At 39.7% G+C, this 23,801-nt stretch overlaps 1 protein-coding gene across 2 annotated transcripts in view; it reads right to left on the reverse strand.

Moving 5' to 3' along the window:
* plppr2a (phospholipid phosphatase related 2a) overlaps positions 1-23,801 on the reverse strand; it is a 71,388-nt gene that overhangs the window by 42,653 nt on the left and 4,934 nt on the right. For both annotated transcript variants that reach the window (XM_085351357.1, XM_085351358.1), the window contains exon 2: positions 1,877-2,065. In XM_085351357.1, coding sequence (XP_085207483.1) covers positions 1,877-2,065 — 189 coding nt within the window. The remainder of the gene's footprint in view (positions 1-1,876; positions 2,066-23,801) is intronic.

Below are 23,801 nucleotides of genomic sequence, written 5' to 3' on the forward strand. Positions count from 1 at the left end.
CAGGCGCACCTCGCAAACGGAGGGCGCCCTTACTCCCAGCAAATGGGCGATAGAAAACCGATCGGTGCCTATGCCATTCCCAGTATGCGCTGGCTGATGTTGGGGCAGCATGAATAAGAGCAATTTTTTTTTTTTGCCGCCCCGGACAACCGCCTGTGTCACCCGTATCAAAAACCGCAAGCAGCCTTTCACAGAAACACATAATTTGTTCTGATTTCTTATTTTGAATTTATAAAAATGCAAACAGTACCACAGTTTAAAATAAAGAAATAGTACTTTTGCACCAACAAGGTGATTCACAAAGAGTTACCATATTAGCTGAAAACAGCATGGAGTGCAGCATGTCCTTAAAATATTGAAAAAGTGAGGAAACTGTACAAATGGAAGACAAAAGAAGAACCCAACAAACATGCCCTATGCACACACAGCCCTACAATCCAATCCCCATTTATGAATGAAATGAAACAGCATTTATAAAAAATAAATGCTGTTTCATCCAAATGTGAGAAAACAAACACTTTCATAAAAGAAGACATACAAACTTGTACATTTGTACATTTTCTTCTCTCTTTTATTATATTCCTACCAAATAAATCAACTTTATCACTTAGTTGTGAATATAAATACTTTCTGAATCCATTAAATTACTTACGCGTATTGTTTTGTCTGCTGTGGTTGCTAACAGCTCACAATTAGAAAAAAAAAATCACTGTGTATTGTGGCTGCGAGACAAACTGTACACAGCGGTACCACATTATAACAGCCCACAGTCTTTCTTCTGGCAATGAACTGCTGCACAGAAAACCTCATCATCTGCGATTGTTTGGTGCTCCAGTTGTGGAGTATTCTTGTCTTTGCACTGAGTGCAGGCTGTGGTTTTTGTCTGTGCATGTAATCTGCTCAGGTTATTTGTGTGCTTTGTATTGTGGATGCTGGTTGGTTTCTGTATGTGCTGTTTATTTTCTTTCTTTCTTTTTTCTTTCTTTCTTTCTTTCTCGTGGTGTGCTGGGGATTTAAGCTGTTCGGGTTTTTTTCTGCACTCAGGGTCAGGTGTTACACATTTCAGGCTCAATGCCTCCTATCTCACTTGAGGCTCAACAGCTAACCTCACACGCACACACATGCACAAGCATTCATGCATGTGCAAACATACATGAATACAGTACAAAAATAATAGCACACACCCCCTCTTAAAAAATTACTCTCCGTCGTGCTCATGTGTCTTTTTCTCACCTATTACTTCAGGGTTTTTTTGTTTTGTTTTTGAAGAACAGCATCTGTTGCCTGCCATCACTGCTCTGTCTCAACTCCAACTTTTACCTCGCTTCGTTTTTATTGCTTTCTGTGTTGTTTGTCTCTCTTCCTCTGATGCTCTCTTTCTCTCTCTCTAATGACCTGTCTGCCTCTTCCTATCACATCTCTGTGTGGTCCGAGCTGATGGTTTCCTCAGTTTTTTTTGTACTCTTCACACACATACAAACACACACTTGCATCCGCTTGTCAAGAACAGAGGGCGGAGGGGGTTACCTCTATGCAGCTTACCAATCTGCACACTATCGACAGTGGTGCAACACACAAACACACACACACGCGCACAACAGATGATTCATCATGAGAACTACCAAACACCAGAAGTAGGAGATTCTTATGCACTTTCGCAGCATCTAAAGACAGAGCAAATCTAATACACAATCTCAACTTTGATAACTTCCATCTTTCTAACGCATCATTTTCCCCCACTCTGCTTTTTCAGAGCACGGGAGATGCAAACCCACTTGCATGATTATCTCTTGAATTTCTTAACTACCCACCCCCTTCCATATCTGCCAAGCTTTACTTCCATACTTAGAAATGAATAAATAATTAGAACTCTTACCGTGAGGGTAGGGATGGCTGTGACGAGCGAGTAGATGAGCACCGGAGGGATCTTGCTGGTATCATCCGGACCAGGGTAGGGCTTAGAGAAGGTCTTGTCGTAACAGAAGAAGCCCTGGATGTGCACGGGGAAGGTGTCCGTGTACTCAAAGTAGTAAGCCAGCAGCACCGTCCCAGCCATGATCACCAGCTGGAAATAGAACATTATCCCTCCGTTAGGAAGCGAGAGGACGAGAGGTGAAGCAGAGGAGGTAGAGGTGGAGGAGCCGGAGTGGGAGCGGGAGAGAAAGAGGGGAGAGACGAGTCCCTGTACCCCTCAGCAGCGGGGAGATGCATAGGAAATGCCGGATCCAGAGAGAGGCAGAGTGAGAGGTTCAGTGTTTGGAACCAGGAGACATGGCGAGAGAGAGAGAGAAAGATGAGAAGACAAGAAATAAAAGAGCCAAATCTGCAGGAGACTTCTCTCATCAAGAGATGGAAACAAAGATTCAAAGAAGGGGAAAAAAAACAAAACAGGATAAAAGAGGATTCCCAACACCGCAAACAGAAAAAAGACAAAGAATTGCATAGAGAGTGAGCAAGAGAAGGAGAGAGTGAGAAAGCAATGGAGAGAGAAAGAGTGATAGAGAGAGAGAGGGAGAGAGGAAGTGAAATGTGAGGGAGAGGAAGGGGGAGGCAGCCTTCATGCTGCTGGCACTCATGAAATCTACTACAGTTGAGCTGTGGGTGTATTTGTAGATGCTGCGTGCACATGTGTGTGTCAGTGTGGAATACGTGAGTGTGTGTGGCCTCATCACGTGCACAGAGACTGAAGTTTCTGCAGACACTCTAACTATCAGCTGCTATCCCCGCTAAAAAGTTTAGTTGATATCATGCAAAATTTAATCAATTTCATTTCATTTTCTGATGTAACTTGATGGCTTTTTAAGTTTTCAAAAAACTCTTTTTCCCTCTGCGTGTCCATTTTAGAATTCATTTGTGCACTGCTTTCTACTTTGTTTTCTCTGATCACTTTGATTTCAAAGTGATCAGAGAATGCTTCCATGTGCCATTTCAAGCTGACACATGCAAGCAGTGCGCCAACTTGAAATGAAATTCCAACCTAGTGAGCAGCGTCACGAACCCTGATTGGTACTCACAGCTTGTTTTTGCAGTTTTCAGAAGGAAACAAGGAGGAGATTTCTCTAACACAAGTCCCAAATGAGAGTGCACTCCTCAGATCTGCAGATTCACAAATGCAGCAGATCAAAGGCAGCAAAATTGATTACGATTTGTAGTAATTAAAGCCTCACCAATTTACCAATATTGTGGACCAGTATTGTTGACTGATATTAGCTGCTGGCCAATCCATCTGTATCAGCATTTATAACAGCTAATAACTGACAATGTACAAAATAAAGATCGTAGAAACACCCTTGACACGTGTTATGGATTTTGATGTTACGTTATTTGACCACCAGAGGGCAATCTGCATTTTCCTTGTTGGCATCATCAAAAACACAACAACAAGCTGGCTTAAATGTGAAGTCAATAAATAACGGCAAGTTATTGTTAATGTCTGGCTCTCTTCCACAGTGTCTTTGTCCTGTCTTCCTCCACTCAACTCCGTTGCGGCAGGTGGCTTCGCCCTCTCTTAGCCTGGTTCTGCCAAAGCTTTCTTCTTGTTAAAAGGGAGTTTTTCCTTCCCACTGTTGCCAAAGTGCTTGCTCATCAGGGGTTATCTAACTGTTGGAGTTTTCTCTGTTTGCTGTTTATTGCTGTCGGGTCCTTACCTTACAATGTAAAGTGCCTTGAGGCAACTGTTGTTATGATTTGGTGCTATAGAAATAAAACTGAATTGAACCAAATTATTTATTTCACCTTTGCTGAAGAAAATTCCTATTACCTGGAAAATCATCAACTGAGATTCTAACACGGATCACAGACAATGGGAAATGGTGGGAAAGCTTATTAACTCCATTTGATGGCAGCTGGGACTGTATGTTTTCAACTTGGCTAAGACAGGAGGACCATAGGCTGTATTCACCCTTGTTGTGTTGGCTATTAAACCTTGATTATACTCTAATTTAGTCAGACATGGACAGCTAGAAATACTGCAGATGAGTAGGTGTTCCATCTATAGGCACATGTGTAGTTGGTGTATTTTTGTGTGGTCACAAAAAGCTTGGCAAGTCTGATGACAACATTTCATTCGAACCCATGATGTCTGTACTGAGAGGTGTGCAGTCTGCTTTACTGAAACGAAAGCTATGCACACTTGATGTTTCGGTCTTCTGTCACATCATCAATAAGCACAGGTTACTCAGTGCCACTGGAAGTCATGCTTGCCCATACATCACAATGTTTCACACAGGTTTTACAGATGATGTTGTGAGCGTTGAATCATGACCCATTCCAAACCTTCTCCATATATTTTTTTCCCTATAATTCTGTTGCATTCATAGTCATTGATCCAATGAATGCTGTTTCGGAACTTTTCTTGCTTTTTACATTTTCTTTCTTTCTTTCTTTCTTTCTTTCTTTCTTTCTTTCTTTCTTTCTTTCTTTCTTTCTTTCTTTCTTTGATGGACTTGTAATGATACATCTACCTCCTGAAAATGGTTCTTGTGAAGGGCGTCAAAAGCATCAGGCAATCATCTACCACTGGTCTCTTCCACAGATATCCAGGCCTTTTTATGCCTGTAGAGCTGACCAGCTCACTATATTTTCAGAATGAACTAGAACCGAATGAACTCTCATGTTTCCACTTTCTCTGTGATGGATTTGTTTTATTTTTGAAGTATGGGCAGAATTGCCCATTTCACACACATTGAGAGTTCCACTGAAACTGTTTCCGAAATCCAAATGCTACACTTGGAAATCAACTGCAGACCTTTTACCTCCAAGTACGGGAAACAGCTTTTGCTAGAATTGTCCGATTACATTTGAGCCTCTGAAAAAAGACCGTCCCTTAAAATGGATGTAATTCCTAGAAGAAAAGTCAACACTTAAGGCCTATATCTATCTTAGAACTGTAACCTGGGTAAGTATATAAAATAAGTTGTATTAGTGCCTGAAAATATATGAATGTTATGGTAAGATGAAGCACAGATCCTTATTCACCATTCATCATTGGCAAATTTTACCTCACATACATGTACACATGTTTACACATGTCAATGTATATCAACATCTACACATATACGTCTGGCATGCACTTTACATATGTCCTGAATTTATATATAGAAGGGTGCATGTATTTATATTATATGCAAATATACATAGGGGCACAAATATAAAGGATTTTTATTTGTATAAACACCCTTCATTTGTGCCTCCCTCGTTTTGTTTTTTGACTAGCTGCAGTTGTCATAACTGAAACACCAGAATTATAAAATACAAAAAAGTGTTTGTACAGATTTGTGTTGAACTTACGCTTCACTTTGTGGTTTATAAATTATTGTAGTAGCGGTTTATGTTTGTATTTTATGTGTTTGTGTATCTTGCACACACGCTTGATGGGAGCTGTTTGTTGGGTTTGCTTTGGGTGAGAGGAGGTGTTCTAAATGTGTGACTCATAAAGCCTTCCCTTGTTTTCCTGTTTGATGGTGTAGCGCTCCTCCCCTGCATTTTCCCAACGTATTGTGACTGACTGTGACTCACACTTCTAGGAAGAAACACTTTTAAGTCACAACGCCACGTTAAAATCATGATCATACTTATGCATAGTTGAGCACAGAGCACAGCATACCATGTCTCCTTTATTTCCACTTCTATGCGCTGGAAAAATATTAGAGAATGTGCGTCTGCTGAAGATTTTGCCTCAAGCTCCCATATGTCGGAGTTCATAGTTGTTGACCGGCAAATCTGCATCTCCAGCCAATAGATGAAGAGCTTATTTTTAGAGTCATCTTTAAATATGAGCTCTTTCTAAATCAAACCAGGAACCAAAAAAACACTACAAATGAGTATTACAGCCACATGAATCGAGAACAGAGAATATTTTATTTACTTTACAGAATAAATAGAACATTATTATATTAATATTCATTAAAATGGAACATCAATAATTTAGTAGCGCATTGGGCTCACAGTTAATAACACCTAACAGATTATTGTTCGTAAAATGATCAATATAACCTTGACCATGACTTTCAGCTTTATTGTCCATAAACCTATACTTTATTCTTAGCATTCCAACTTCAACATTTTAACTCAGGGTTCTCAAGTTTTCAAACTTAATTTATAGCACTAGATGTTAATAGATTGTAGATTGCAGTCAACTAAATTCTGTTTTTTACACATTCTAATTCAAGTGCATTATGTTATCTATGGCAGCTGTTATAGGACAAATATTTTTTACTCAGCAATAGAGATCAGAAACATTGAATTAAATTAAGAATGTACCACATAATGTAACTCCTGTTGTTTCTGTTGTTAGCCACTGTTAGCTGCTGCCAGCTAGCATTAGCTGCTATTAGCCGATGTCAGTCAAGTTTTCTTTTAAGTGGATCTAACATTGCTGGACTCAGGCACGTAGCGAATAAACTCTCATCAATTTAAAAATATAATCAAACTGTTTATCAGATTGAAAGTGTAATTTTTAGGACACTCGAGCCAAACATTAGCTGGCATAATGTTAGCTTATAACCAGCTATTGTTGTGGTTTAGTTTGTGGTTTTGTTGTCAGGTGCCTAGAAGAGAGGACCATCAAATTTGTCCAATTTGCTGAGAATAGGTAATTGCAACAATTTCAGGAATAAATAAGCATGTTTATGCAGTTTTTTTGTGTTTAAGAGCATTGATTCCAGTTTAGGAGATTATGTTTAGCGTGAGGAGGAAGAGGATGATTTTTAATCCAGATGGCTGTTAAGTTGTGTCTTTCCTTCATATTTTAACTTCTTTGGTGAGAAGGGGATCCCTTCTCATATGTATGATCACAAGTATGAGCAATCTTGAGTCTGAAGGTGCAGATATGAATAAAAATTTGTCTCCACAGCACACGTACGCTGCTGCATTCTCTTATGTATGTGGCCGGTCTATAGCCATAAATGTAAAATGTGATTAGATGGAATGGTGCTTTCCATCTTGGCCACTGTATTCAAGATGGTGGGGCCACATGGCAGCTTCAAAAAGACAGTGTCCGCTCCTAAGTATTTGTATGCAAGATGCAATTGCACACTAATCATGTATTTTTATGAGTTCAATATTCTTTTTTAAAGTTAAAAAAACAAAAATAAAAAAACCCCACTGACTGTTCCTTTAATTTAACTTGTGGTTTTTTTTATTCTCAGAATGCAAAATAACTAATAAGTGAATAGATGTGTGGCGATACCACTCCTTCAGAAAAGACAACATGGAATCAAGTACACCATAAAACTTGTTTTTGAAGCTATTAAAGGGGGGGAAATAGTCTTGAGTCACTTTCATCGTACTTAACATAAGAACGTTTTTTATATTTGCCAGTGCAGATTAAGCCGCTACTCTCATGATGGTTTGCTGTTAACTGCGATGTGACTTGTGGCAGTTTATTCACACCCTGGCAACTCTCTGTCCTACCCTCCTCTTGGCACTCCTTCACATTCTTCTCTCCACTCTGCTGTGTACCTGTCTTTCCTTTTTTCTTTATTGACCTCGTCCAAAAGAGAGCAGCTATTAACAGAAAAAAGGGACAGGCAGAGTTAGAAACCTGCCCTGCTCTGACCTATTTTTGTCTGGAGATGGAAGGGCAGATCAGCAGCACAAAAGATCCGTGGCTTGTCAAGATGAAAGGTCACATTAAGACAGTTCAAGTCTGGAGCTGTCAAAAAGCAATGTGTGGCTGCCTGTTACAGTCGCAAAAAGAGGGTGAAGACTGACGAGTGTCTTCTTCTATTCCCAAGCTTCTAAAGATGTCATCATCTCCCTCTGAGCCTCAGCATTTTCGAAATATGCTTTTTGGCTGTCATATTATGAAGGCGTTAGGAGACTACATCTCATTAAGACATAAAACTCACTTCATTATTTTAGGTATCAGGATATTTTGAACGAGCTTCATTTCCTGATTTAAAAAAAACATGCAGGAAATAAGTTTTGAATCATTGATTTCTGTGAGTATGAAAAGTGCTTGTCAGTGATAAGAAGAGGGCTTATCTGCCCTGCATGTCTGATCTGTTAAGAATAAAAAGGCAATGAACAATAATTTAATTCATATATCTAAAACCTCGGGTACCCTTACTTTTGTATCATCACATTAAAACAAGAATAATTCCACATTTACTCCGCTACAATTGCAGCAACATACACTTTAAATACAGTTGTGTGTGTTAAATTTACATAAAAATATTTCTGAAGCAAGTTTACATAATGTATGTCTTTATTCACTGCTCCAAATTAGAGCTGCCTATTTTTCATCTTTAAGTACGGAAATAACTCAAGCTCAACAGAGTTCTTTGTCATGAGGTAGATGTCTTTTTCAGATGATATCTTCCAGTAAAAACTGAGTTTCTGATGTTCAGCTGGCTTCTGGTATAAAGGAGAATATCACTGATGTCAGGTTGCAAAGCTGAAAGTTCACAATTCTAGCAACAGAAAATGTTCTTCTTAAGGTTGAAAGAATGTCACCAAATATAACAGGAGCTGATGAAGGAGTCGCTGTCTAAACCAAAACCAAATGCAAAATGCCTGCAAAACCAAAAGTGTCAGTGTAATGGTGCCACTGGTGGAAAAGTTTTGGGAAGAACAAAGTCACTACTTTGGGAAAGACTAATATCAAATGCAAAATTTAATGCAAATCTAAATTGTAGATACTGAGATACTTTAGTGGCATAAAAAGTCAAAACTTCACAACTGTCAGATTAATTCAATGACCAACATGAATGTCTTAATTCACATCAGTCACTAGTGGTCCAAAGTTTGCTTTAAAAGCATCCATCAATCCTTCCATCCATTCATTTTTTTTCCATTCAGGGGTGGGTCACAGGGGTTTAGCCTAAACTGGGACACCCAGACCTCCCTCTCCCCGGCCACCCTCACCAGCTTAACCAGAGGAACACCAGCACATCCTGTGTCTACCCTAGGGCCTCCTCCTGGTAGGACATGCCTGGAACACCTCACCCTTGAGACAAGCATCAACTGACTCCTTTGCAAAGGCAGTTTGCTTAAAAACATCTGGAATGGTTTTCCCAAAGACCCAACCTCAAGGTTGTGGACTATACTTAACAGCTGGTTCCGTGCTTTTAAGGTGAACTCTAACAATTCTGCCAAATATATACAGTACATATATATTTATATTTGATGGTTATGTGTAAAATTCAATAAAGAAGGACTGTGTTCACTTATCTCCCTGTTTTCCCAGGTTTTTGGCTGCTAGTCTATCCTTTATCCTTCCCTGTAAAACAGAATTGCTTTAGTCCAATCACCTTTCTGTCCACTTTGTCCAAGCCAATCAACCTGCTGCATATTGCGTATTTTAAATTGCACTGATCCTCTTTCATCCAGCATGCAAACCACCTCCTCATCTCTGCATCACCCAAGTACTCAGCCTGTATCCTATCTTCACCACCACTGCCATCTAGACTGCAGGGGGTCCTGATCTAATTCCTATCACTGCTGGGATTCTGTCTGCTGTGATGGCCCATCAGAGTCTGATTGCCAAATAGCATAACTGAATTCTGTATTGCAAAAATTCCTATTTATTTTATTGTAATGAGCTCTCCTTATTGATATATATTACTATTTATATATTCAGATTATTAAAAACCTCACAAACAAATGTGTAAAGCTTTATATATCTTTTTCCATTAGTTATAGTTGGCAGTCCAGAGCAAAATAGCAGATTGGGTAACACACTGGCTGCATGACTGATAAGGAAAAGACAACTTTAAGTATTACAGTCTCTCCCTTGGCAAGACTTAAAAGCCTTAAGACCTCACAGCACACAAATCAAGGCAGGAAAATATTTCTCATCTTGCACATCATCATTCACTAAAAGGGCACAGTATTCAGTATGTGCTCCCTCTGTGAGCATTGTCACATTCCCGATGGCACCACAGGATGAGCTCTTGCCCTTTTCTCAGATGAATATTCTGTTCTACCTGATATCAGTGTGTCTGACAATGGAAACGTCGCAGTGTGTTTCTCTTTAAACTGCTCCATGCTCCCTGCTGCTTTTAAAGGATAAAACATGGCTCAGATACCCAGACACTCCTTTTCCTGTCCCTGACAGAGATGAAACATTTTACCTGTCAAAAATGCACCCCACCCCACCTTGGTATCAGTTCTTCCACTTCTCCACCAACATACACAGCTTTTTGATGAATATTTCATATCAGCTGATGAACTGACAGACTGTGCCCACTTCTAGTGGCTGCGATGCCACGAGGCAAGAAGGGTTTACATCAGCAGTGACATCAAGACGTCTGAAAACACGGCACAAATAACTGGAAAGCATTTCAGGAACAAGTCCAGGGAACAGCAACAGCCAACGGCATGTGAAGGACCCACCACAGCGAGCTCAGATCCAAAAATATGACCACTTTCCCCTCCTTCATTTAACCGGTGTGAAATACACAGCAACATCCCACATATCCAGTTTTTTTTTCTATAAACAGGAAGAGACAACACTGCTCAGAGTTGATGAACTCGATCTTAAATAGAAAGTTGTCTTTATATTTTTACAGTTGAGATTTGAGTTTGGACGTTCTCAGCTTTTTTTGAGCAGATTATGTATAGACATCATAGATATCACAACACTTTGCCACTTTTATTATTAATAAACATAAAGTGGTGAAATGTGCAGTAACACCTCAATTCTCTTATTTCCACAGCTTTTATTGTTTTCTGAGGCTGCCATGGACACGCCACAGCGCTCCTGTATTTATTAGCAGTTCATTTTAAAAAGCCACAGGGGTGCGCCTTTATACTCTACCTGCTAGGTAGAGCAGGCTGAGCAAATCCAACATAGCCGTCTAGCTCATTAAAAATAATAAAAAGGAATTCTAACATGGCACCTTATCTGCAAATCTACCCTCATGTTGTTAAGTGGAAAACGTCTTTTAGGTTCTCTTTTTCCAAAAGCAAAACTAAAGACTTTCTTAGGTTGGAGCTCAGACTAATGTAAACATCTACTACTGCAACCATATTTTTTATCTATCCAATGGATCAAATTCAGATGACATATGGAGTCATTATGAGCTGCGCCTTTAACAAGCAAATATTAACTCACAGGCCAGGGATGCTGTGAGACTTTTGCTAGCAACTCAAAGCTTACCATCTTATCATGTATGGAAGCTTACACTGAAAAAAATGAATTAACTGCGTTTTCCCATTCATAGGTCAAAGAATTCAGGCTCTCAAAAACTTGACTTGCTGCTTAAACCATTGATTTATTTGAAATTTTTAGATAATAAGCGGAAATATTGACTGATTTTTTGTGTTTTATTTGTTTTATTTTTACCAGCAGCGAGCTACTATAGAAAACTGAGGCAAAATTAAAGAAACTATATTAAAATTAATTACTAGTTAGCTGTTTTAATGTCAGTGAACCAACTAATATTGATGTTAATTCTTTTGCACTGTCTTGCAATGTTTCACTATAGTTCATTCAGAAAATGTGATTAATATCATAATAATATTGTTGACCGTGCTATTTGTACTTCCACTTAAGCACTAAAAGTCGACATGAGCACATGTTTGCAGTCAATCCTTAATGAATTATAACATGGACTGTGTGACAGAAAATGTACAAGAACCCACAGTTGTATAAAGCAGTGGTTATCACTGTTGCCTAAGAACAAGGAGTTTCCTGGTTAAAACCATCTGGTCAGATAGAGGCTTTCTGTGTGCCGTTTCTGTGCTCTCCCTCTGTCTGCGTGGGTTCTCTCAGCATGATCTGGGTTTCACTCACGGTCCAAAGAAATGTATTTCAAATGGTAATTTAAGCTGGTCATAGGTGTAGATGGAAGGCGGATAAAGTGGTCACCTTCATAGAATAAAGTGCTGTATTAAAAGGTGTCAGAAAAAGGGTAAATTTGGCTTCAATTGTGGCCAATAAGACCAATAAATTGTATTTTATATTTTCAATAATGTCCATCTCTTCAAAACCCATTACGCCAGTTTCTCAAACTTTGAGAAAATAAGTGTTTTTATTTGCTTGTTTCTTTTTTCTACATTGATTTGGTTAGTTTGGTGGTTTTATATCAGGATTGTTCACTGATTTATGGATGGCTGTGCATGAAAATGTTACTAAAGGCACGTGAATACGTTTGATTTTTTGTTTTTTACATTTTTGAGTCATTCTTGTTCTGGAAATTCATCACACTGAGGCACTGATAGACATCTATCAGATAGATAGAAATACACATCTTACATTATATGTTTAGTAATACATCATATCATCATGATATTGTAATAATAAATATAAATAGGAATAATTTAGCACTAAAAAACTGTTTCAACCATACATTGTGGCCTGGGATTTTCCTGACTTGAAATCATCCTTAAACATACATTTAAATAATTAATTTTTCAAAGGTACACAAAGGTAGGCAAGCTATCTTGTAATTTCTTTAAGTAGTCTTTTGAAGTAGTTCTCAAATCTTCTCTGGGGAGTCCAGTTTGTTCCAGTGTATGTTGTTCCATTGATGCTTTGACTTTGAATGACTTGGCAGCATGTTAGAGATCATTGTCATGCTGAAACATGAAGCCTGATAGTATTGCATGGCGGATCAAAATGTGACAGTATTTTTCTGCATTGATAATTTCATCATTTTCACCTCGTTCTGAAACACCACTGGCTGAAATGTAGCCTCAAACCATGACACAGCCTCCACTGTGATTTCACAGATGGGTGTAGTTACTCATTGTTGTATCTCTTTCCTACTTCTTTGTTCAACAACGGTTTGAATAAAACATTTAAAATTTGGATTCATCACTCCATCAGACCTGCTGCCACTGATTTTTGAGTATAGTTCTTGTGTAAGTTGGTATACTTCAGCCTTTTCTTTCTGTTTTCCTACCTTAGTAATGACTTTTTGACTGTCACCCTTCAACATTTCTGAACCAGCTTCAGTGACACTTCACTGAAGTGTCACTGAAGCTACACACTTTTATTTCACACTTCTGACTTGCTCCATAAATACAGACATGATTGACAATGGTTTGAAACAAAAAAAAAATCAAATTCAGTCTGACACTGCCACTACGTTTCTCCTGCACTCGTCCAGCTTACTTTAAATTTTTGCAAGAATATCGGGTTCCTTGGAAGCAAAATATAATGAAATGATGGGAGACTCAAGACTTCTGCACAGTACTGTACATTAATACTTGTATTGTTGGAAATACTTCAGCATTAATGCAGAAATATGACATAAATGGCAGGTTTACATTAGTGATAGTATGAATTTAAAGAGTACACTTTCAGCTCCTTGCATCCACATCAGTGAGTGCTTCGTTTCCGTAATCGCATCGCAGCAATGACGTTTTTGCTGGAAGCATGCTGCCCTCTTTCTGTTAAGGTTGTAAATCAATCAGATAGATTTAACAAAAAGTGTAAACCAGAGAATGCCTCGGATTTGATTACCAATAAAATGTTTAGTTGTTCAGACTGATAGGATTGATAAATGTTAAGATTTGCACTTCCACGTCTCCACAGTGTAAGTAAAAGCCACAGCGCTCTAACGAGGGTCACGATCAAAGCTTGTCTTTCCTGTGTTGTTCTCCTTCCCTCTCTTTCTCTGGAGGTCCACGTGTCTCCCTGAATGCTGTTAAAGCTGTGTTACCTAAAAGAGCAGTTTTGTGTTTTACAGATGGAGGATTTAGAGCAGAAGCTCAGGAGAGGCACAGGAGTCCACCATCAGACACATGCTATCCATTAAGAGGCCTGCATCAACACACGCTACACTGCACCTGGCCAGCATGTCAGGAGTCCTGGAGGAAGAGGCGGAAGCCCAGAAGAGTAGCGGGGGTAGCAGGGGATTGAAAAACAATGGAACAGGAAAGAGAGTTGAAAGAGGAGTTTGGACGATGATGGTGAAAGAACACAGACTGGGTGCTGGGGAACAGGTGCAAAGCTTGGGGGTGCAGCAAAGTTACCTTGCTGCCTCCACCTCTGCTCTATTTTCTTTTTCACTGTTTGTCTTTTAAAAGTATCATTTCTACTCAGGTGTTTTTGGGTTTTTTTTGTGGAATCCATCTCATAGTCTCAAATCCCCAGTGCTGTCAGCATAAAAAGCAGCCACCTTGTTGAAAATATGAAACACGACAACAAAGTCTCACTGGGGTGTACATGTGTAAGCTCTATGTGCTTTTGTCAGACCTGCAGCAGCGCTTCGGCTTTGCTGCTCTGCCGCGAACGCCACAAAAACACGTCTACGGTGCTCAACGGTAACGCTCTTCGGTGTTGAAGCAGAGGAGCTTCACACCATGACAAACTGCACAGAACAGAAAATGTGATAAATTATTGAGCAACTGGTGTATCTGGTTTCCTCTGCTGCACATTCCAGAAAAAAAAAAAAAAAAAAAAACCCCACAAAGACTGTAAACTTGAATTCTTTTACTGGGATTTGGAGCTTGTTTCACCACCTAGGTTTGAAGCCAAACACCACCTACTAGCCAATACGTTGCCAGTGCAACCACCAACACCACCCACACGCCGCCCTCCCACTTCCATTTCTTTGGTTCTCCTCTCAGCCTTTGATTAAATAAAAGAAAGGCCATGACCCTAGCTCTACGCATGGGATGATTTCCATCATGTCATCCTAATATGTGTTATTTTATGTGAACTGGAAGCTAACAGGCAGCCGCTGCTAACTTCATGGCTCAGCGGTCTGTGCTGATTCTAATCTGTCATTCTAAATACAATAGAGGCTTTCTGCTGAGAGTGGCATTAAGGGAACTAGAAGGGGTAGAAAACAATAAAAACCCAGTTTATTTGGTGCAGTATACCCTGTTATATATCAACACTGTTAAAAAGCCTTGTGGCTAGAAGTGTTCACGAATGAAGGGCTCAGGTTTGTAAAAGTTTGCCTGCACGGAGACAAAAGGATGAAATTTACTTTTCTTCTTTTAGTTGGCAAACAAACTGTATGTTACTGCCCTAAAGTGTTGAAGAGGTTCGAAACAGACATTTACGATCTGACTCTGCAGTTCTTCTAAGCTAACCGCTCCACAACTTTACTTTTGTTTTAGTACATCACCAGTTTACACATTATAGTTTTAGAACAATAGTCTGGGCTCGCACCTGGTCCACTACACACTGTTAGAGTCGGAGTGAGAGGAATCCTATTCACACTAAATGCAGGACAGAACAGCTAACCATCCACAATTAACTCCATTTAGCTGGGCATACAGCATGGTGCATGATGATTTGTGAAGCATAAACAATTTGTTACATTAATATTTGTACCATCCATTCTCTTCCACTTATCCAATTCATGGGGGCTGGAGCCGTGCCCAGCTACCATAGGATGAGAGGCAGGGTACACCCTGGGCAGGTCACCAGTCTGCCGCAGGGCTAGCACATAGAGACAGACAACCATTTGCACTCAATTTAGATTCTTCAATTAACCTAGCCTAGCTAACTGCATGTCTTTGGACTATGGGAGGAAGCCAAAGAGAACCCACACTAACAGGGTGGTGGAATTGAATTTAGGACTTTCTTGTGGTAAGGCAACAGTGCTAACCACTGCGCCACCATGCTGCCCCAACAGCTCTATATTTCAACAATTACAACAGCTTTTTGGATAATGCTACTCATTTTGAAAAGTAACAGCTGGGCAAAGAAGGCAAGGCATCCCTGTTTGAAGACAGCAGGAAGATTAATTTCTTTACTTAAAAACTCTGATAAACTTGAATGCACTTCTTGCCAGAAGTAATATCAATAACGGGAAAAAAATCCATCAACACCCAGAACTGCTGGTGTATCCGCTGAAGTAAGGCTGATGGCTGAGGAGAAGTAGCAGGTCTAAATATTAATCAAGGTTCATTAATGTCTGTGTAACACAGACATTTCTACTGATACCACCTTCATCTGATCAGCAGCTTCATTATGTCTTAAAATATGTGCTTGTTTGCCTTCACACACATATGAACTTGAGTGACATCCCATTTTTAATCCATGGGGTCTATTATGATGTCGGTCTATCCTTTGCAGCTGTGACAGCTTCATCTCTCAGTGGAAGACTTTACACAAGGTTTAGGAGTCTGTTTATGGGAATTTCTGACCATTCTTCCAGAAGCATTAAGAGTTCCTTTCACCACAACTAAAGGGATCAGTTCCTGAAAAAACAATCATGTTTGTCTGCAAATACTTGCCAGCCAGTGGTGGTAAAATTTGAATAAGGTACATGTTCCTAAGTGTTGCAGCCAATGTGTGTTTAAATAAAAGCAAAATGTTTACTTTGAAAGCAGTGTCCATTTCTGCTGTCTGCTGCACTTTTCATGATTTCACAACAGCTCGGAGAGTAGCTGGTCAGTGTTTGCACACAAGTTCGTCACTACCACAGCAATATGCTAGCAACCAAAGCAATCACAAACAGTTGGGGAATACAAGCTTTTCCCTACCCACAGCTGGATGCATGATTGGAGCCTTATTCACTTGAACTTACACTGTCACCGTGATTATCAGCCACCGAAATGGAGGACAAGTTGACCTCAAGAAGTCAGTGTCTGCATATCTGGAAAACCTAAAAAGGTTACCAGAGTTTTTAGGTCCTCCCCAGGGACTGGTGACAACACCAGCACACCAACATTATTATATTATATCATAGTGCTTCTTGGAGTGACTTTGATTTAAGGTTCACTGTAGGTAACAATAAGAACTTTGTCTCCTATTTCAAAATTCATGTCAAGAACTTAAAATTGAAACTCATCTGCAGCTTCATTTAGTGCCTATGTCAAAACGGTGTCTCAGTCTTGTGTAATTGTGTTGTATCTGTGAAAGCAACAGTTGAAGCGAGTCACTAAACCTCACCACTAACAACTAATGATTCAGCAGCTTCTGCCAAACTGTCTCTTATCGATTCTGTCTGAACATGGTCTGCCCAGCATTGCTCCATAAAATTTTCTGAGACTATATCTAAGTTTGGTGCAGATTGATCCAGTGTGTCATCTGATTTGGTTGTAATATTATCTTTCATACAGATACCTGGATGGACAGACAGGAAAATACATTTGCTGTCTCCTCCTCCCTTACTCTGTACCATGCACCAGTACTCTCTTGATATTTTGCTCAAATGATGACAAACAGCTATATTAAAGCAATAATAGTTCGAGCTGCCTTGAGCACCTAATCTATACAAATATTCCAATGTGACAAATAGGCATTGTAAGCAGAGTAAATGGCCCTGCTTTGTCAGGTTTTTGCAGCTGAATGAGAACGAGAGTACAAATTTGAAAAGTTTAGGCAGAGTGCTCAAGAGTGAAAAATGTGGAGCAATGGGAGCTGGAAAAAGAAAGAACTAACGGTGCATTTAGCAAGTCCCAGAAGACGAAAGGAAAAATAGAGGAAGGAGAAAAACAGGTGTTCAGGGAACGAGAGAGGGTGGGAAGATGATGGGAGCAGACTGAAATAGTGCGTGTGAATGTAAGAGCAGGACGAAGAGGTGAGCTGGTGATGGAGAGGGCCGCCCAGAGAGTTTCAGTCCATCTCCGAGTGAGTATGTGTGTGCGTTTGTTTATGGGCAGGTAGGGTTAGGACAGATGTGAAGAGAATACAAGAGTGGGAGCTTTTGTACATTCTGCTGTAAAAAAAAAAAAAGGGCTGAAGGAAAAGGAGTCCAATGGGATCAGTAAAAAAGAGATGAGAGAAGCAAGCACTGCTTTAATCATCCTCCAATCCAGCCCTCTTTTTCACACTTTAAAAAGAAAACACCTCTCCTAGTGCTCTTATTTCACTGCATACCAGTCACCATGTAAACTGCCTTGTAGGAGTCTTTTAATAGATAACACTGTGCATGTACAACCATGCATGCTGCTGGGGATCCACCTCTTTGCATGCCGTTGGTGCAGCAAGAAATCCACCTCTGCAGTGCATGTATCTCCACGGGGAAACCTTGTGTATACAAAATATAGAGATTACACTGCAGCAAAACAGCTATTACCAGCCCACAATCTGCCGCAAGCTCCTAACTCCTTGTCTGCCAAGTTATACAGTGTGCAGTCTATGTATTACTCACTCCGACTACAGTAGCTGGTTTACCTTCTTTTTTGATGAATCATCAGAATATTTTTTATTGCTAAATTTACCATGCATTATTTCAACCAGAGCACAAACTGTAAATAAAAGGTGGATGTAGCTACCATATTGCCAGCCACTGGTTTATGGACTAGTATAACATTTTGGTTCCTGCTTTGATGATTCTTGGAGACTGAAATATCTATAAATAAATACGTATAAATTTCACTTACGTTTTGAGTTCATTTAATAGGAAAAAATGTGAATAGGCATCGCCATTCCCCCTAACTGTATTGTAAGTATGTGACTGAGACCAAGTTAAATGTGGAGGTGAATATAACTCTTAGGAGGGAAATTTTAATTTGAGTTAATTTGGCCTCAAAATATGACACTGGGGCTCTGACACTGGAAAAAATGCATAACACAATTACAATCACTTATTGCCAAAAGATTAGAGAAGTGACCCTCCCGTCTCCAGACAGCTTGCTAAAAAAGAGCAGCTGGTAAATTATAAGTTATTGTTATGTCAGCTAATGTTAGCCTAACGTGAGCTAAAAATGTAATTTTCCCCTGTGGTAAACAGTTCGAATCAAACTGTACTGTGTCTCATATTGTATCAAAGTTTATTTTCTAAGAGTCCAAGTCCTACAATCTTAGATCAACTTCAAACAAACTTTTACTAATGCCAGCTAACGACAACTAACAGCAACTAACAGCTGCTAACAGCTGCTGTTAGTTGCTAGTTGACAGCAGCTAGCGTCAGCAAAACAGCAGCGCTTTACTGAGAGAAAAGTTCAGACTATCCTCAACAATCGGGCAGCTTTCACAAAGTTTTACAGCCTCCAACAGAGTAAATCAATGTGGACACATATTGACAGCTCAGGTCAACACTGGACTGTTAGCCTGCACTCAGAGTTGTTTGTCCTACAGTAGCCAACTTTATCTAGGACTATGCACTTCAATTGGGAGGAGTAGAAAAACAGAATTCAGTTGACTGCAACCGACAATCTACTCACGGGGTGAAGCTAATATTTTCAGCTAAAAGTAGCTAACTTAGTTAGCAGTCTGCAATCATAAACTGTATGAGTGCAATGGACAGACACACTAGTAATATTAGTAACAGACTGAAATACTAGAGTTTCACTTCCCAAACTGAGACATAAAGTTCTAGTAGTCAGCAGTATGATCAGTCCCTTTTGAGCTTTTGAGTTACAACTCTATTATAAAAATGCTTCAAAAGACGTGGCTGCTCACCTATTTCCCAAGGGGTTACCAATGCAGATAGATCCAGATGTTTGGTTTGGCATTCTATTCCTGCCTTAACCCTCACATTTATTTCGTATCATCTCGGGACAAACACTAGGAGTACACTAGCTTGTCACCCTCTGAGACTGGGTTTATGTCTCCTCCCGGTCTCAAACATTGAATCTTTCACAGTGAAATAGGTTAACAACCACACCATAAAGCATTTTTAGTGTTGTCGAGTTTTGGCTTGCTTTTGGATCAGCCACAAGTGATCACTACACAAAATGCATCTTTTGAGATTTTTCTTCATTGTCAACAAATGTCATGAATATCACCTACTGCTTATTCTCTAAAAATTGTAGCTGCATCCTGACAATGTTTGTCTTATTAATCTGTCACTGAGCCGATTCCCATAAACACATAGATTTCAAACTAAAGCCTGTACTGTCTATCATTATCTTCTCTGAATACAGATACAACATGCAACACCAGATCTGTCCTTTAAGGGAAAATCCTGGTTGTTATTGTGACATTTTGAAGAGATTTTTGATTTAATATATACAGGTTAGGTAACCTCACAGCACAGAGCTTTAAACAGACACGGTGACACAAAAATCAAGCAGCTCTAAATTGCTCTGCCAACAAACCATAACCTTCTGCTGGTCTTTTCATATCATCTTTATTACATTCACTGTCAAAATAGCATTGTCTAACCTGGTGAATCTGTCAGTCATATAAGGCAATAACACATTCAGTTTTACTAGCTAAGGTCTCAGAACAATCTATATGTCATATAAGACACTCATTCAACTACAGCTAAGCCACCGAACTTGCACAAAAAATAAAAGAAATTAAAGCTAGAGCACAGCATTGTGCTGTGAGTTCTACTTATAGAGTTAACCAGATGGACTATAAAAGAAGTCATCTAGTATGATTCGCTTGATCACACCCAAGATACAGCATTACAGCATCTGTTTTGTGGGTCAGCGTTTGCCTTTGTTTGAGCGGATTTAACAGTTAGCTCAGTATTTCTGGCTATTGACTGTCTATCTCATTCTCCATACATTTGACCTTGTGTGCATGCAAAGGTTTGATTGCGTGGGGAAGAGATGTGGTTGGCTACACCGGGAGACTTCGTGTGACTTGGTAAGCTATCAGCTATCCACCATTAAACACTCTGGCCTATTTATAGCAGCTGAGGAGGCAGCTCAAGACACTGATGTGATGCTGAAGTGTTCTCTGTCTAATCTCTGCATGTCACTCTGGTGTTAATGAGGCTTCTGAGACCGATGTGTGTGTGCGTGTGTGTGACACATTCAAGAGTTTTTTTGTTTTTATGTGCTGTGTGTCAAAGTGAATTAAGAGAGAAAACTGAGTAATAAAAACTATGTGAAAGATCAAAGTTCAAATAGTTAATGCTGCATTTTGCAGGAAAGCTTTAGCTGTGTTACAGCAGTGCCCTCTGGTGGAGACATTTTTGCCTGTAAATCATCAGACTGAGAGGCAACACCAAAGGAACGGATGTATATATACCACAGAAATGAAGGTTTACTTTCAAAAATGTGAAAATTTTTCCACAGATCTACAAAAACAATGAGATTGATGTGCAAGATGTAACCCATTGCCTCTCATTTAATTTTTTTAAGCAAAGGAGTTCAGGGATGATCGAGATGTGAGTTAGTCATATTTGGTTCAGTTTAATTGTGGCACCCACACTATCAAAACTGGAAGTGCATAAAAGCTGATGTGCGACACATTGGAGAAATGCATGCAAGCTCCGAGTTAAAGAACAGCTACCTGCCTTCATGGTAAATCTTAACTATGGCTAACATCCTAATTTTAACCTTAACAAGGGCATGAAAATGACTTCTTTACAGTATTGCCTCAGTCCATCGAGGCATTAATTTATGCACAGCTGTACTCCAGCATTTCAGTGGAGTTAAAGTCTGGATTTTTGATTGGGATATTGTGGAGCCATGATTCTTTCTTTTTTTCATCCACTCTGTTGCAGATTTGCTGCTGTGATTGGAATCATTGTCCTATAGCATGAGCAGTTTGGGCCAAGCTTTAGCTGTCACATTTGACTCTACAGAGGAGTTCATGGTTGACTCAGTGAGTGTAAGGTGCCAGGTTCTATGGCCTGAAAACAAGCTCAAATCTTCCCCCCTGCATCACCATGCTTGGACAGCTGGCTTGAGGTGTTTGTGCTGATATGCCATGTTTTGGTTTTCACCAAATGTGTTGCTGTGTGTTATGATCAAACATCGTCACATTAGGCTTGTCTGGCCAGCAGACATCATTCCCTAAGTCTTGTGGTTAGTTGAGATGCAGCTTGGCAAACTTCACAGTGCTGTCATTTTATTCTTGAAGAGAGGAGAATTTCTCCTACCAATCCTTTCAAACAAGTCATACTTGTCATAAATTTTTTAACTAAATTGTCGTGGATTTTAACACTTAACATGCTAACATGTCTGACACACAGCTCTTGGGTTTTTCACAATTTCTTTGCACAGTATGAACTTGGGGTGAATTTGGGGCATCCATTCCCAGGTAGGTTGTGGCATTGTTCTCACAAACACCTGAGTGCTCCAGACCAGCAAACTGCCAAATGTCTGCTTTTATTGAGGAGCTCCCACTTGCTGATAATCAGTTAATCAAGTGCATTTAATTAGCAGTGTCTGGCTGCTACTTATCCTCTTGGTTTTTATGTAAGCAGTAATTACACAGCTTATTTTATTGCCATGATATGGGTTAGAGTATTTGGACATCTTATTTCTGTTTTTATTAGTCTCAAGGAAATGCACAATCATAGTTTTAAGGCTCAGGATTTAAGGCTCAAAACTACTTTGGCCTTTGAACACTTCTGTTTTTTGACTCCTACACCCCAAAAGGACAAATTATACAATTAGCTGTCCTAAATAATAGCAGCATGAAAAGGCAAAAGGTACGTTTTTAACACAGCAACCACATTTTAATGTCAGAAGTCAGACTGAACAGTTTAGTTCAACTTGTGAGGAGACCTGTAAAAAGCATTTAAACTGGCAGAATGTGACTTTATATCTGGTGCTCCACTGGTTTAGATAAGAGTAATCAGCTGTTCTTCACAATCGAAAACACCTCTACACTGAACCACACAGTAGATTAGCATTGAACAAACGTTTTGTTTAAACAGCAAATTTGCTGGTGTCTCTCCGAATGGCAAAGACAATTTTTTGAGGTGCAGAGGTAGAGAAAGTATCACCTATCAGATAACAAATAGAAAAAATGTCCACAGAATATATTTTTAAATATGATATTTAGGTAACAAAGGTTAAAACAGTTCTTATCTCCAGCCTTTACAGAATGGGATTAGATTAGGAGCAGAGACGATAAGATAGAATTGAACACGGTAAAACAGGATTAATTTGAAATTAATGAAAGGTGATGTTGATATCTGTGCTGCTGTGAATGGCTGGGAGAAATCCTGCCAGAACCAGAGACCAAAGATAAGTGCTAGCAGGGAGGGAATCACACTGAAAAATGGGAAATGACAGAGCAAAATGGAGGGGATAGAATAGACACACAGAACAAGATGGCTGAGTGGGTAGCACTGATAGAAAAGGTTGTGACTTGTGATTAGGGCACAGAGGATGAAAGGAGTCAGAAGAAAAAGAGCACAGACGGAGAATGAGTCTGGCTGATTGGTTTCCATGGTAACTGCTGATGAGGTGTGTAGGGCTCAATAAAAGAGCAGGTCCTTCTGGCTTGGTATGGATCACTGTCACACACACACACACACACACACACACACACACACACACACACACACACACACACACACACTAAAGATGTGGAGGGACATGTTTGATAGGTATTGTCAAACCTGTTCCTACTGCAGGACAGTGAGAAATTATTAACATTCTTCATTTATGCAATTTAAAAATATACATCACTTAGCAACAACATTACAACTACTGCCAGCAGAAATAAATAACACTGATTGGCACATTACAGGGCAGTGCTCTGCCAGGAATCCTCAGGTGCTGGCATCAATGTGGATGTTACCCAGTCTAAACATGCTTCACACTAATAACACACCCCCATGGCTTCCTCACTACACTGGTTTGCCCCACTGTAACGCATAAGGTGCTTAATTATTGCTCAGGGTTGCACGCCCCATCCTGTAACCCTGAGATTTGAAAATCTCTGCTGCTTGTTCCTGATGATACGACAGGGCAACCTTAGAGGTCCCATGTCTGTGCGATGACAGGTTAGAGCTATACAATACCAAACTGATGGTTTCAATGTAATAGTTGATCTGCGCATCCAACTCCCATATTATGACATCCAGAAGAACTCTGTTAAACCACAGTCTTTTGTTTGTTTGACAATATAAAAGCTGGACAGTCTGAAAAGTGAAAACAATGGGGAAGTGCCTTAAACATGAATTCTTCTTTGTTGCCTTTAGGAAGCAGTAGGTGTAAAAGCAAAAAATATTTCTGGTATTAAAGAACTTTTACTTTGCCCATAGCAAGCCCTTTCTCAATGGTGTGTTAGTTAGCTAAATCCA

This window comes from Diplotaxodon limnothrissa, linkage group LG4 (assembly GCF_057381915.1).
Source record: "Diplotaxodon limnothrissa isolate DT_005_m linkage group LG4, D_limnothrissa_male_GT1.1, whole genome shotgun sequence".
NCBI lineage: Eukaryota > Metazoa > Chordata > Actinopteri > Cichliformes > Cichlidae > Diplotaxodon > Diplotaxodon limnothrissa.